Genomic DNA, 16,389 nt, shown 5'->3' on the forward strand with positions numbered 1-16,389 from the left:
CCCAAAATGTCCATCAAGACGTGTGATTAAATAAATTGTGGTACAACCATATCATAAAGTCCCCAGTGGAGATATGTATGATTTCATTTATATGAAGACCCAGAACAGGCAAAACTAATCTATGATGGTATAAATCACAATGGCGATTGTTTCTGAGTTGGGGGCATTGACAGGAAAGAGTCACAGGGAACTTTCTGGGAAGATGGAAACATGTATCCTTATAGGAATGTATATGGGATCAGGTGCATGCATTAGTTAGACTCATTGAACTGTGCACTGACAGTCTATAAATTCCAGTGAGTGTGAATAATTATTCAGTTACAACAAAATATATTTCCTATAAATGAAAAAATGAATTTGTGTATCAAGTTAGTGGCATAATTGTACAGAAGGTAAATCTTTCATGTGACTTTAAAACAGAGTTTTGATTGAACATCTCTAGTGGGATCTATCCTTAGGCTAAGAAGAACTACAAAGAACCTTGAACTGTAGTTAGTGGTTTTATAGCTAATAGTGCTATTAATTTGAAACTATTATATTACAGGACAACTCAGATAATTATATTAATGTTATCTTTTAGGATAAAAAATATATGTAAGCATAAAATCCAATTAGTTAAAAGCTCAGTAAACTTTTTAAAAGATTTTAAGTAATCTCTACACCCACCACGGGCTCAAACTCAACCCCTGATCAAGAGTTGCATGCTCCATCATCTGAGCCAGCTAGATGCCCCAAAAGCTCAGTAACTCTAAATCTGAAATGGAAATATCAGCATAGCCCATAATTCATTTTTCTCTTCAATTATCCTATTTTCATTTTTTTTGTAAAAAGTATTTATTATTTGAGAGAAAAAGAGTGAAAGCACCAGCCAAGGGAGAGGCAGAGGGAGAGAGAGAGAAGTAGACTCCTGGCTGAGTCGGGAGCCCAAAATGGGGCTCAACCCCAAGACCCTGGGATTATGACCTGAGCTAAAGGCAGACACTTAACCGACTGAGTCACCCAGGTGTCCCTATTGTTTTCGTTCTAATAATACATATTTCCTATCTGCCATTGAAAGTGAAAGGCTTTAGAAACAATGACAACACAACAGTGCCAGTACCTAAATTGAGGCCTCATTTATCATTTATCATTTCCCACTAAGAACCAGCTAAATTCAGATTTGGGGCAGGCAGTGCTTACAATGACCCTGAGATGTGACAGTGACAAAAAAGCAAGACAGCCATACAAGATTAAAGACTTATGTCAAAAATATGTGAGATAAACAAGATTTGTAAAACATTACTGTTAGGATATATGTGGTAAGCCTATGGGTGGTTACCATATGGTTCTTTCTTTCTTTTTTTTTTTTTTTTTAAAGATTTTATTTATTTATTCATAGAGACACAGCTAGAGAGAGAGAGAGAGGCACAGACACAGGCGAGGCAGAGACACAGGCGGAGGGAGAAGCAGGCACCATGCAGGGAGCCTGATGTGGGACTCGATCCCAGGTCTCCAGGATCACACCCTGGGCTGCAGGCGGCGCTAAACCGCTGCGCCACCGGGGCTGCCCCCCATATGGTTCTTTCAGCTTAACTGTATATTTGAAAATTGTTATAATTAAGTGCTAGTTGAAAAAGACGGAATCCAACCTGAAGCAGCTCTTGCTAGACTAGCTAGAACTAGCTCTTGCTGGTTAAAGGTGGGAGAACCAAAAAAACTAATGACTACAGGGCAGCCCCGGTAGCTCAGCAGTTTAGCGCCGCCTTCAGCCCAGGGCTGGATCCTGGAGACCCAAGATTTGAGTCTGCGTCTGGGCTCCCTGCGTGGAACCTGCTTCTCCCTCTCCCTGTGTCTGCCTCTCTCTCCCTCTCTGTGTGTCTGTCATAAATAAATAAATAAAATCTTAAAAAAAAAAAAAAACTAATGACTACAATCGATTGAAACATAAGAAGTATTAACACAGTAACAAGAGTAACAACAGAATATTTGGAGGTAGCTTGGACACTCTCATTTTTCTAAAAATTAGTAAATTAGGAGGAGGAAAAAAGCATTTATCTTACCTTTCCTGTGTTAGGATAATCAGTCAGTGAAGAAGTTTCTTTGTGGAAGTTTCAGTTAATATAAAAGGGATGATAGAATTAGAAAATTATCATTTGTATTCCCCAATGCAGTTATGGCTATAGAATGGGTATCATTAATAGATGCTACAACTAGTCAAAGAAAGGCTGACGGTGAGCTCTGTCATGGATAGATCGCATGGGAGCTCTTGACACCAGTTTCATCTCATCATTAAAGCTGATGTCAGATCTTATTGTCTGACGGTGCAGTACTATAGCAAGTATGTGGCACTGGCAGTGAAGTTTTCTTGCCAAAATAAATCCAAACTTGATTAGGCTTCAAGATCTTCCCACCTGAGTACAGGAACTGTGGGAGAGAGATCACCAAGTTGAATATTACCACAGAGGGAAGGCACTAGAAAAAGCAGGAAGGTGGGAAATCCTACAAGATGTTTTCTACAACAAATAAACGGTTTGAAAACCATGGGCCAGGAGGGGCTTTAGACTAAGGCTTATGAGTCATATCAACCAAATGCAATGATTGGACTTCGTTGGGATCTTTATCTAAATAAATCAGTTGAGGGCAGCCCCAGTGGCGCATCGGTAAATCAGTTGTAAAATAACATTTTTTAAACGATTGGAAAGATTTGAATATGGCCTGTTTATTAGATGATTATAAGCAATTACTCATTTGCTAGGTATAATAATGACATTGTGGTTATATATTTTTTTAAAGATTTATTTGAGAGAGAGAAAGAGAACAGAATGCACACATGCAAGAGTCGGGGAAGGGACAGGGAAGAGGAGAAAATGTCAAGCAGACTCTTTGCTGACCTGAGGAGATAGGGTGCATGATGCGGGGCTTGATCTCCCCACCATGATATCATGAGTTGGATGCTTAATCAACTGAGCCATCCAGGCGCCCCATGATCATATTTTTTAAAAGTCCTTATCCGTTAGTGATAATGTAACTGAAGTATTTAGTGATGAAATATATTGATGTCTGGGATTTGCTTTAAGCTACTCTGGGAATGGGGTTTAGGCAAATAAAACATGATAGGCAAAATGTTAATAATTACTAAAGCTGGGTAATGAATATGTGGAGATTCATTATATTTTTCCTCTACTTTTGTGTATGTTTGGAATTTTCTAAAATAAAGCAGTTTTTAAAATTACCGCATGGTCATGAAGAGAAAAAAAAACAGGAGGGGTACCTAGGTGGCTTAGTGGTTGAGCGGCTGCCTTTGGCTCAGGTCATGATCCTGGGGTCTTGGGACTCCCTGTGGGGAGCCTGCTTCTCCCTCTGCCTATGTCTCTGCCTCTTTCTGTGTGTCTCTCATAACTAAATAAAAAAAAAAAAAAAGGAGTTTCTTTGGTATGTAATGATAAGATGATTTCTGCGATTAAAGTGAAAAACTAAGGACAGTGTATGTGATGGCTTACTATTTGAGATAACAAAGAAAAAAATAATATGTATCGGGATCCCTGGGTGGCGCAGCGGTTTAGCGCCTGCCTTTGGCCCAGGGCGCGATCCTGGAGACCCGGGATCAAATCCCACATCGGGCTCCCGGTGCATGGAGCCTGCTTCTCTCTCTGCCTGTGTCTCTGCCTCTCCCTCTCTCTCTGTGTGTGACTATCATAAATAAATAAAAATTTTAAAAAAATAATGTGTATCTATTTATACTCATATATGCTAAGATATCTCAAGAAGTCTTCATAAGAAGTGCCTCTGGGGTCAGATGTAGGAAAGAAGGGTTACTTTTCACGGAATGTCCTTTTGTACTTTTTTAACAAGTGTAGTGTGTACCACTAAAAAAAATAGATTATAAAAAATAAAAAGAATTAGGAACCACTCTTCCAGGCACACACACCTGTGTAAATTTAGAACAATGGAATGTCAGTGCTGGTGAGGATTTTGAGATTATTTGAACAACCTCATTTTAAAACTGAGAAAGTTGAAGTCTGTGGGTTTTTTTTTTTTTTTCAGTCGTGTGGCGAATTGGTGTGAGGCCGATTTAGAAGCCAAGTCTCTGCCCTCCTCTATAAAGTAGACAGCATACAAGTATGGTTTTAAACTTTGCCATCTCAAGTTAGATTGAAATGTGATTGATACATTTCCTGCTACTCTGGGGACAAGATACATACCTGCCTTTGAATCTGCAGGAGCATTGTTTTTTATGAACCTGCATTTGGAAGACTTCATTTGTGTATGGCTCAGCAAAATCAGTGTATTGATAAACAGTGATTTTACAGTGTATTCCTACAGTTCTAAGATCGTGTGTGGGAAAATAATGCAGCTTATGGATGTCAGGAATGTTGTTGCTGTGGCTTTGTTTGTTTTAATGACCTCAGGAAACTTGAACGTTCTAAATATTTCATTCACTCTTATTTGGTTTTCAGAAATTTCCTAGGGAATAATGCTTGGCATTCTTCTTGGCCAATTATAAAAATCTTAAATGCTTGTTCTAAAATATTCAAGCTGTACATGAGATTTTAAAGAAATGCCTTTAAAGAAAATGCCTTCTCCTCCTTAGTGCCACCAATTGTACTATACAGAGGCAGTCATTGTTTCTGGGGTCAATGCTTTCAAATGGAAAATTTTTAAAATTTTTTTAAAGATTTTATTCATTTATTCATGAGAGAGACAGAGAGAGGCAGAGACACAGGCAGAGGGAGAAGCAGGCTCCATGCAGGGAGTCCGACGCGTGGGACTTGATCCCGGGACTCCAGGATCATGCCCTGAGCAGAAGACAGACACTTAATCACTGAGCCACCCAGGCATCCCTCAAATGGAAATTTAAATTGAGGTTGTGAAGTTCTTATCACATGGAGTACAGGAAACTTCTCCTAGTGCCTCAAAATTTTTTTCTTTTCCCATCTGCTCCCCTCCTGTGTTTCTGTCTCTTGAAAAATGGGTATCTCTGTCTGCCTGTTGACTCCAGTAAAAAGCCTTAGCCTCCACATCCCTTTCACAGCACCCATATTTCTGATTAGTTAACAGCCCCTGCCGTCACTCACCCCTAAATATGACTTAGCCACTTGTTCCCTTCTTCAAGGATGCTGATTACCAGACCTCTCTGTTTCGAATAGCCCATCACTCATTACTTTTCAGATTCAGTAGGCTTCTCAAACAAATGAAATTGCCATTTTCTTCTTCAAAAACCAAGGAGGATTCCCAGTTGCCTTCAGTTGCTATAACTCTTTGGTAATGCAAAAATGGAGTTTTTTATATGGTTCCAGTCTAATTTATCAGTCTCCTCCATTCCTCTCTTTTTCTTTCCCATCATGCACCCTATACCATTATCAAACTACTCGGATTTCTCAGCATTCCTGGGATATAACACACTGTTTCCACAACTGTGCCTTGGCAGTTGCAGTCCCCTTTCTGGAGCACCTCTCCTTCCTGGGCTCAGGAAAGTCCTCTTGGCTCAGTTCACAGGTTCCTTTTGGAGAAGTGTTCTGGGACCCTCTCAGAGTCTTCTCTCCTCTCTCATAAGCCTTATCAACATGATGTTGTAGCTATTGGGCCCTTCATTAGATCAAGGCTTGGCAGAATTTTTCTGTAAAGGACCAGATAGAAAATATCTGTGCTTTGTGCACACCTGATTTTTACCAGGACTACTCAGCTTTTCCCTTGTAGCCTGAAAGCAGCCATAGACTGTGGGTAAATGAATGATCATGGCTATGCTCCAATAAACTTTATTTATGGACACTGTGGTTTGAATTTCATATAAATGCACATGTTCCCAAATATTCTTCTTTAGACTTTTTCAAACATTTGAAAACCATTTTTAGGTAAAGACAATTCGTAGGTCCTGGGCCATACAAAAACCATCAGTAGGCTGGATTTGGTCCATGGGCCACAGTTTGCCAATCCTTGCATGAGAGTGGGCTGTTCAGGGGTAGGCTTTCTATATTTTTATACATCTCTGCCTCCCACTCAACCCCACTTTCTCCGTGCCTCACTTCCTTTATAAGCAAGTGATAACTGGACAATAGTTTGTTTTTGTTTTTGTTTTTGTTTTAAGGTTTTATTTATTTGATAGAGCATGAGCGGAGCAGAGGGAGGGCAGAAAGATAGGGAGAAGCAGACTCCATGCTGAGCAGGGAGCCTGAGGGGATGCAGAGCTTGATTGCAGGACCCTGAGATCATGACCTGAGCCGAAGGCAGCCGCTTAACCGACTGAGCCACCCAGGCGCCACTGGACAAAGTTGTTTATATAGTGTATGTGCTGCACAACAGTTGTTTATAGAATAAATGCTTCAGTGAGGAATTACTTGGATTATGGTGGTATCTAAACATGTGAAAAAATACAGAGCATCATATTGTGAATTAGCCATTTTTTTTGTATTTATTAATAAACATTTTCAGAAAAGAAAGTGTACAGAAGTTGCATAATTAGAGGAATTCACAGGTCTCCTCTATGTAGAAGACAGCTCTGACCTCCAGAAAAGATATAATAAACAAGCAAATAGTCTCTGCTCATAAAACTGGTCCAAATCCTTGTTTTGTGGGTTTTTTTTTTTTTTTTTTTTTTTTTTTTAGATTTTATTTATTCATGAGAGAGAGAGAGAGAGAGAGAGAGAGTCAGAGCCACAGGCAGAGGGAGAAGCAGGTTCCATGCAGGGAGCCTGACATGGGACTCGATCCCGGGTCTCCAGGATCACACCCTGGGCTGAAGACAGGCGCTAAACTGCTGCACCACCTGGGCTGCCCCAAATCCTTGTTTTGAATTCAAGATTAGATCAGGATGCCTTCTTCATCTTTTCCTTTTATCTGATGGCATTTTTCAGAGGGTTTTTCTTACAGGGCTAGCTAGCTATATCGTGGGGATAACAGGCTCTAAGTGGCCTGGTGGTCAGAGTCAGACATGTAGACTGTGTTTTGAATCCTGGCTCAGCACTGACCTTTTTTTTCTGTGCCCTTTGCCACATCACCAAATCATCTAAGTTTTGGCTTCCTCATTGCTATAATGGCAGGTACTGAAGAATACCCAGCTTGTATGGTTGTTTGAAATTTAGGAAGAGTATATTAAAAATAGAATATGTAAAATGCCAGCACCTGGCACAAAATTGGCACTGAATAAATACTACCTGCTGTTGTTATTATTTATTTCCCCCCAGGATTAGTCTGTTTTCGTTCAGCATAGATAAGGCCTGTGGGAGTGGGTGAGATTTACAGAAATACCCCGGTTATGTTGAAACATTGTAATCCAACAATGTTTAGTCTCTGTTTTTTCATATAACCTGCCAATACAGCCAAGCTTATTGGTTTCTTTAGTCTTCTTTTTAAAAATCAAGTCGTTGACTACCAGGCAATATAAAGCTTTGGTATTTTAACATCAACAGTAACTGAGGAAGATCGTGCAGACCACTGTCTCACTTAGAAGACCAGAGTACGCTCTGTACCCTGGGACTCAATACTTAAGAATGCCGAACAGGAGAGTTTGTGTCTCTGACTACCTTTTCATATTCTTAAAATACCTCTTTGTTTCCAAGGTAAAACTGTCAAAATATCTGTTCACAGCACAGTATGATGTTTCTTTGTACTAGACAGAGAATTTCCTTTCATTAAATAAGCAGTCTGATTAGCTAGATAAAGAGAAGAAATGTTTATAAGGCATTTTGTAAACTGACTGTTTATGTCCCCTTGACCAGTATTTTGAGCTCCTGTGTTGGAAAAAAAGAGTCAGAGGGTAAAACGGTTTCAAAACTCTAGGAACTGATACTACTAATACTTGGCCCTGTGATTATTTATTGATTTAACTTGAACAAGTTATTTGACTTCTTGCTGAGAGCTTAACTCATCTTTTTGATATTTTTATAGGGTCCTTCTACACAAGAACTTGTAGCAGCTGTTCTCTAAAATATTGTGTTATAGGGCACCTGGGTGGCTCAGTCGGTTAAGTGTCCCAACTTTTCATCTCAGCTCAGATCTTGGTCTCAGGGTGGTGAGTTCAAGCCCTATGTCGAACTCCATACTGGGTGTGGAGCCTACTTTTTAAAAATCTCAAATATTTACACACATACATAATACATTCTGTAAAAAATAGTAACATTTCTGTTTATCTGGAATCCAAGCAAGTGCAGATAATTATTCACTATTATTTTGGTCTTATTACAAGAAGGAGCACAGAAATGATTAGAAAAAAATGATTAGAAACTACTCTGTAAAGTAGTTTGCAGAGCATATCACAGATTTGGTAGGGTGCAGCCCTTGTGTCATCTAGGATACCAGCAAAGTTCTCTGGCAGTAATGGTTGTGCTGAGGGACTGTCAAATGTCAGGGGCATTGCATTGTTGGAAATGAGATCATGTTGGGTGTATTACTGAATGTAGTTTTCTGGAAATTAGTAGTATATCTAAGATCTATAGCTTGTTAATCAGGATTTCCTGTGATGTAGATTATCAGCATAGATAATCTTTTTTTTTTTTTTTTTTTAAGATTCATTTATTTATGAGAGACAGAGAGGCAGAGACACAGGCAGAGAGAGAAGCAGACTCCATGCAGGGAGCCCGATGCGGGACTCAATCCCTTGTCTCCAGGATTACACCCCTAACTGAAGGCAGAGATGCACAACCGCTGAGCAACCAAGGCATCCCTTAAAAAAAAAAAAAAAAAAAAAAAAAAAAAAGGAAAACATTTCCAGAACTTTAACCTAGGATATGTGGAATATATTTACCCCCACTATGGTCTTGGTGATGGGAATAGAAACTTTTCTGACACCAAGAAGGGTGAACAATAGGTAGAGCTTTGCAAATATGTAAATTCTCTCTTGTGCTAGTCTCATCCTGGCTCAAAGAATCTAAGACCATTTTTTTCCCCAAATCTCTTCTTCTCTCTTACCTCCAGTCCCACATTTATATGTTTGCCCACTAGAAAATATTCACTAGAGGGACGCCTGGGTGGCTCAGTGGTTGAGCGTCTGCCTTTGGCTCAGGTCATGATCCCAGGTCCTGGGATCGAGTCCCACATCGGGCTCCCTGCATGGAGCCTGCTTCTCCCCCTGCCTGTGTCTCTGCCTCTTTCTCTCTCTCATGAATAAATAAATAAATCTTTAAAAGAAATATTCACTAGACATCTCATTATATTTTCAATTCATATGTTCAGAGGATATCCTCCTTGTGGTTTGCTCCTCCACTGACCTTTCACATTTTCCTTGGAGGGCAGCTCTACCATTGACCTATCCCGTAATCTGTCAATCATTTGGTCCTATGGAAGCTTCTTTCTGTTTATCTGAGAACTTGTAATTTCCCTCCCACTCCCACTTCTGTCCTCCTCCTTTCTCAACCCGAATTAAATGTGTGAACCTATTCTGCTTACCAAGCTTGCCCACATCCAGCTCAAGTCAAAGTGACCTTTCTAAAACCCAAATTGGGAAGAGTGCTCCTAGCCACTTCTAGTTTGGTGCTGCCCAGAAGGCTTTAGTTTTTGTTTAAATAAACTCTTAAAATTAAAAACAAAAACAAATTGGGTTATGTTATTTCTTTGCTTAAACAACTTGCTTGATTTACCCATTGCCTTCAGGTTTCAATCCAAACTCTTGATAATTAGACCCCTGCCTTTTGTTCAGCCTCCCTGAGTAACCCCTTCTATTTGCTTTCTGCACTCCTTTTTTAAAGCACTTGTTTGTTCATTCAGTCATTGGACCATTCTTTGATTTGCTCATTAAACTTTTATTGGCCACTAATAATGGGTAAAGCTCTGTGCTTAAGGTTTGGGTATGAGGCAGCCAACAGAAGAGATCCTTAGACATTTCACTGACCTCTCACACTGTTAATCAGGATAAACTAGGTTATGCTGTAATGACAGATTAACCCCCAAATTTCATTGTTTTAACACAACACAGTTGTATTGCTTGTTTCAAGTCACTTTTCAGAGGCTGTGCTCTACACAGGGTCTCTTCCAGTCAGAGGCCCCATCTTACAGCTACACCAACTGGAACTCACTATGTCCTTGGGCACTGTGACAGAGGAAGAGAAAAGAGGCTGGGTGGGTTTCTCCCTGCCTTAGCCCAGAAGTAAAGTGTGTGTCCCTTCTGTTCACATTTCCTTAGTCAGAAACAGTCAGGTGGCCCCACCTAATAGCAGAGGGGCTTCAAATACCATAAACAAGCACATAAAATATCTGATGAACATTATGATCTCTGCCACAGTTACTGAAATAGAAACAGTTCCTGACTTCTTGTCTGTCTTATCCACTGGACTTTAAATTTCTTGAGAACTGAGATTGTATCTACCTTGCTTTTGTGTCCTAATAAGCACATGGGCACACAGTAAGCTTCTGATTTTTGTTGAATAAATGTCGTTCTTGAGCTTGGATTTACCTCAAGTCACTCCCTTTAAGAAACCTCTTATTCCTCTACTGCCTTCCCCTCCCCCTGCCCCAAGCCTGGGATAGGTGTCTCTTTTCAGTCTTTGTAGTATCCCGTGCCTACCTCAACCAAAGCATTCCTCACCCTGTATTATTACTTTTTTTTCCTTCCTCTCTCCACTAGATACTCATTTCCTTTGGGGCAGGGGCTATGGCTTTCTTTTATGTATATATATTTTAAGATTGTATTTATTAATTTGGGAGAGATTGAGAGAGAGAGAGAGCATGCATGAGGAGGAGCCGAGGGAGAGGGACAAGCTGACTCTGTGCAGACCCTGGAGCCTGATGTGGGGCTTAATCCCAGGACCCTGAGATCATGACCTGAACCAAAACCAAGAGCCAGAGGCTTAACTGAGACACCCAGGCACCCTCTTTTATATTCTTTTGAAAATTTGGGGACGCCTGGGTGGCTCAGCAGCTCAGCATCTGCCTTCGGCCCAGGGCGTGATCCCAGGATCCAGGATCCAGTCCCACATCGGGCGCCTTGCATGGAGCCTGCTTCTCCCTCTGCCTCTGTCTCCCCCTCTGCCCTCTCTCTCTGTGTGTGTCTCTTATGAATAAATAAATAAAATCTTTAAAAAAAGAAAAAGGAAAATTTGTATTAAGCATTTTTAAAGCAATTTAAAAAACCTTAAGAAATAAAACATTACTATTCCAAGCTTAAGTAAGCCTTTATGTAACTCTTCCCCCATTAGGTTTATCATTCCCATAGATTTCTTTAGTCTTTCATTGTATATTTGTGTCCCTAATCAATATAAGGATTTTCCTTTGTGTCCATGTGGATAACAACCTATCCCCCAGCCCTACCTGTTGATCTCTCCCTGCTCTATAGGACCACCTGTACCATAAATCCAGGAGTTGGATATGGTGTGTTCTCTAGGTACATTTATCCATCTCTGCACTGATAATCACCTGTCTTGGTGATAAGAGTTTCATGAAAGGTCTGATACCTGGTTGTCCAGTCCCCTACTTTGAACTGCCTTAAAATTGCAGAGGTTTTAAGCTGCAACTGCCATTCCTGGTTTATAATGATGCTTAATGAATGTTTGTTGAATAAATAACAAATTGTTTTTTTTTTCTCCCTTAGTATGTCATTTTTAGGTTTAATTTTTTTGTCATTTAATTTCTTTTCAGGTAATTCTGTACTTAAAAATCAAGCTTCAGAATCAGAATTTACTGACCAGAAACACCATTTAGTGTTTTCTAAGATAGGAAGGAGTAAAGCCTGTAGCTAAAGTAAAGAATGTTTTGGTTTTTTTGCAGTAAATTTTCAGTGGGTTGTCAAGGAAACTAAGCCAGGAGAACTGTTTACTGGTAATGGTGTTTGCTTTGAAGAGTGACTACAAAGTAATGAGGCTTGTTTTTCCCAGTGTCACTATTATATGTAGTTATTACCTCACATAGCCATGCTTTGAATATGCAAGGCAATAACACTTTCTAGATTTACTAATTAATATTTCACACTGATTGAAATTTAGAAATTAAATTATACTTTATGTTAGAGGTTTTCTTTGCTTTGGCTTGGAATTGTCCCTTTCATTTGGACTATAACCTAATTGGATGGCCCTAGTCAGCTTTTCAAGCAAACACTTAGGTTTAGAATGGCTGTGTAACACTCTGCCAAGTGGGAAAACTCTAGGAAGAAAGACTGTGTTGTTTATATAACAAATCAACGAATGATTAACCCATTTTTCTACTCTTTCTTCTTGAGTTTTCTTTGCAGATTGGATTGATAGGACTTAAATGCCATTATCTAGAAAGTCTTTGGAGGACTTTTTTTAAAAAGCTGCTTAGGAGCACTTCGGTGGCTCACTCGTTAAGTGTCTGCCTTTCTCTCAGGTCGTCATTCTGGAATCCTGGAGTTCTGCATCCAGACCTCTGCTCATCGGGGAGCCTGCTTCTCCCTCTCCCACTGCCTGCCGCTCTGCCTATTTGTGTGTGCTCTCTTTCTCTCTCTCTGTCAAATAAATGTCTTTTTTTTTTTTAAAAAAAAGCTGTTTAACTGAGACACCTGGGTAGCTCAGTTGTTGAACGTCTGCCTTTGGCTCAAGGCGTGATCCTAGTTTCCCAGGATCGAGTCCTGCATCGGGCTTCTTGCATGGAGCTTGCTTCTCCTCCCTCTCCTGTGTCTCTGCCTCTCTCTGTGTCTCTCATGAATAAATAAATAAAATATTTAAAAATAAATAAAGCTGTTTAACGTAAATTAACAAACATGATTATGTTTGGATTTTATTTGTATATTAAGATTTTATTTATTTGGGGGAGTGAGCGAGAGAGCATAAACAGGGGGAGGGGCAGGTGCCCCTGTTTTTATTTTGATAAGAAAGTTTTTCTGCTTCTCCCTCTGCCTGTGTCTCGGTCTCTCTTTCTGTGTCTCTCATAAATAAATAAATAAAATCTAAAAAAAAAAAAACTTTTAAAAAATTTTTATTAAATTCTAGTTAGCATATAGTATAACATTGGTTTCAGGAATAGAACTTAGTGATTCATCACACATATAACACCCAGTGTTCATCACAATAAGTGTACTTGATAAGGAATTTTTTAAAATTTAGCCACAATTATAAGATGGGAGGAGTATGGCAATGATCTCCCTCTTTATGGAAATAGTATATTATTTCAGCTTTATGATTTAATATTATATGAAACTAAGGATAACTTTTGGGAAGGCCACTCCCTTGGAGTGTAAGCTCTGAGATAGAAAGTAATAGCACTGATTCCTAAATTTAGCTTTTAAAAATTTACTATGATTTTAAAACCAGTTTTATTTTATTGGAAGGAAGTACACATAACATGACATTAACCACATTTAAAAGTGAACAAGTCAGTGGCATTTAGTTCCACTAATTCAGTGGCATTTAGCAACCTTTAGGTAGTTTCAGAACACTTGGATCACTCCCAAACAAAATCCTATACTCATTAAGCAGTTACTCTCTGTTCTTCCCTTCACCCCAACCCCTGGCAACTACCAGTTTGCTTTCTGTCTCTGTGCATTGACCCATTCTGCCTATTGAACATAATTGGGATCTTACAATATGTGATTTTTTTGAGTCTGGCTTTCACTTAACATGATGTTTTCAAAGTTCATCAGCTGTGTGGTGTGTATCAGGGCTTCATTCTTTTTATGGCTAAATACTCTTCCTGTGCATATGTATGCCACATTTTGTTATCCATTCATTCATTGATAGACATTTGTTTCTACACTTTGGCTACAGTGAATAATGTACATTTGTGTGTAAGTATTTAAGCACCTCTTTTCAGTTCTTTTGGGCATATACCTAGGAGTGGGATTGCTAAGTCATATGGTTTTTGTTTGTTTGTTTGTTTTTTTGAGAGCAGGGATGGGGGTGCAGAGTGAGAGGGAGAGAATCTCAAGCAGATTCCCCACTGAGCATAGAGCCTAACACAGGACTCATTCTCACAACCCCGAGATTATGACCTGAGCCAACATCAAGGGTTGAATGCTTAGCTGACTGACACCCAGGTACCCCTTATGGTAGTTTTTATTTAGTTCTTGAGGAACCACAAACTTTCCATACTGCCTGAACTATTTGACATTCTTTTCTTGTGTTTAAGGGTTCCAATTTTTCTACATCCTTGCCAGTTCTTGTTATTTTTAAAAATATAGCCATTCTTGTGGGTGTAAAGTCACATCTCATGCTGGTTTTACTTTGTACTTTCCTAGTGACTAATGAGGTTGAGCATCTTTTCATGTGCTCCTTGGCTATTTGTAGATCTTCTTTGGAGAAATGTTGCTTGTCTTTTTGTTGTCATTGTACGTATTTTTATGTATTCATATTTTGGACAGCAGGCCCTTGTCAGATGATTTGCAAATATTTCCTCCCATTCTGTAAGTCATTTTTTCATATTCTTAATGCTCAGAAGATTCTAATTTTAATGAAGTCCAACTTATCTAATTTTTGTTGTTCATGGTTTTGGTGTCATGTCTAAGAATTCAGCATGTCTTACCAAATTCAAGGTCATAAGGATTTATTGCTGTTTTATTTATTTTTGTTTTTTAAATTATTTTTTAAAGTAAACTCTACCCCCAGAGTGAGCTCAAACTCGTGACCCCAAGATCAAGAGTCACATGCTCTACCGACTGAGCCAGCCAGGTATAGACTGTATATTGGTGACTGTATGTGGATTCACAGATTTCCTTCCTCCATGGTCCCCTGAGTCAGCAGATCACAGGCTTTATAGAGGAACATCAAGAGAATCTATCATGACATGAAGAAAAGGGATTAAGGATGAGAAAAAGGTAGAATTTCCAAGGGCTCATGTAGTTGCAGAAGCCTCAAGGGATAGATTATGGAAGATGACCAGAAGGAAGGTCACCAGAAGTCAGTAATGGAATCTACAAGCACTACAGAATACATAGCATTTTCTTTCAGGCAACAAGGATGACTGCGAGTAGAAGTGAAGTGCACAGGTGGAATAGGGATGGAGGGTCAAAAGACTTTGTCAGAAAGGGATGGTGTAGGGAACTATAGAGGATTCCTTTCGTTTTGGAAGTAATGCCCACCCAATTCTACCTCCAAAGGAGAAGTCTAGCTAACTGTTTAGCATCTGTCCTAGAGAGGGGTAAGGAAAAGGAACTGAGACCTTCCAGGATTTTATTTCATCCATAACTAGGATGCTGGTTAATTTTGCATTAGTAAACCATAGTCTCTATCAGGATTTTATATGTGTGCTTGGTCTTCTCTCCTTTCTTAATAAAATTCCCTAGTAAGAAGAGTTCTAGTTTTATCTCAGCTGAAAGCATGATGAAGATTTTGACTTCATGTAGGTGAGGGAGTTGGGTTCTCAGTGCACTTAGAACTTAGGGGTGGTGTGTGGTTTTGGCCTGTGGCCATCTGATGGACCAGGAGTGAGGATCTGGGAGAGAAGGTATTGGGACGATGGTACCAATTAGGGCTAAGGACTTCTTTCCTTCTGGCCAGCCGTCACAGCGCTCATGGGCTTTTTTCCCCCCAGTCCTTGTCAACTCTGTGTTCAAAGGGCTTTAGAGAAAGGAACAAAGGAGAGGATAGATGGGACAAGTGACTGAGAGCCTGAGGGAAGGGAGAGGTACTGGACACTAGGTCAGATGCCCTTCTGCTTTTACCAGGTGGACTGTCTTACTTTTTCCAATAGAAGCAAAAGCTACTCTACAAGAAGTGACCTGGAGAGGTATAAACAAAAAATGGGTCTCAGGTCCTGAGTTTGTACAAATTGTGTCTTTTATTTTTAACTACCCACGTGACCCCTGTGACTTTCAGGTGCTGCTTGTGAGCAGTAGTCGCCATCCAGACCGATGGATTGTTCCTGGGGGAGGCATGGAGCCTGAGGAGGAGCCAAGCGTGGCAGCAGTCCGTGAAGTCTGTGAGGAGGTACGCACTGAGGAGGAAAAGCATGGCTGTACCTCGTAATCGTGAGTCTGTCATGTCTGTGTAGTTCCTTATCACCACTCACTGAGTAAGCATACTTGTGATCACAGAAAGGAGTTTACCAGTTACCTTGTGCTTCCTTGATTAAAGGGATGGTCAGGTTGTGACCTGATAGTGTTTGTTGGGTACTCTGTGTAGGGCGAGGGCTCTGGTAATGACCATATCTAACCATACCAGATAGTCTTTTGTGATTTCCCCATGGAGCTCTTTCAGCATTGCCTCTCTTACCTGTAGCAGAAGATCAAGAACAAGTAGTTCATCAGCCCTAAGAAATAAGAGGGACAGGCAGTATTGATATATGGCTTGTTCTCATTAATGAGATGGAGGAAGAGGCTGTTGTTCTCCTCCTCTGCTTCCTGGATCCTGGCGCTAAAACAGTGGCTAAAGCAGCAATTCTGTTAGCCAGAAAGTGTTACTAATAATGCCATTAAAGAGATAATAGAAAAAAAAGAGAGAGATAATAGTTTGTTCTTTGTTATTTAGTCACAAGTCATTCAGCATATATGTCCTGAATTCCTGGACCACACCCAGTATATTTTACTAGATAATC

General features: G+C 39.9%; 1 protein-coding gene across 1 annotated transcript in view; it reads left to right on the forward strand.

The window, feature by feature from the left end:
• Positions 1-16,389, forward strand: part of NUDT3 (nudix hydrolase 3) — a 126,524-nt gene that overhangs the window by 47,784 nt on the left and 62,351 nt on the right. The window contains exon 2 of the mRNA XM_041723994.1: positions 15,672-15,782. Coding sequence (XP_041579928.1) covers positions 15,672-15,782 — 111 coding nt within the window. The remainder of the gene's footprint in view (positions 1-15,671; positions 15,783-16,389) is intronic.

The sequence above is a fragment of the Vulpes lagopus genome, chromosome 1 (assembly GCF_018345385.1).
Source record: "Vulpes lagopus strain Blue_001 chromosome 1, ASM1834538v1, whole genome shotgun sequence".
Lineage (NCBI taxonomy): Eukaryota > Metazoa > Chordata > Mammalia > Carnivora > Canidae > Vulpes > Vulpes lagopus.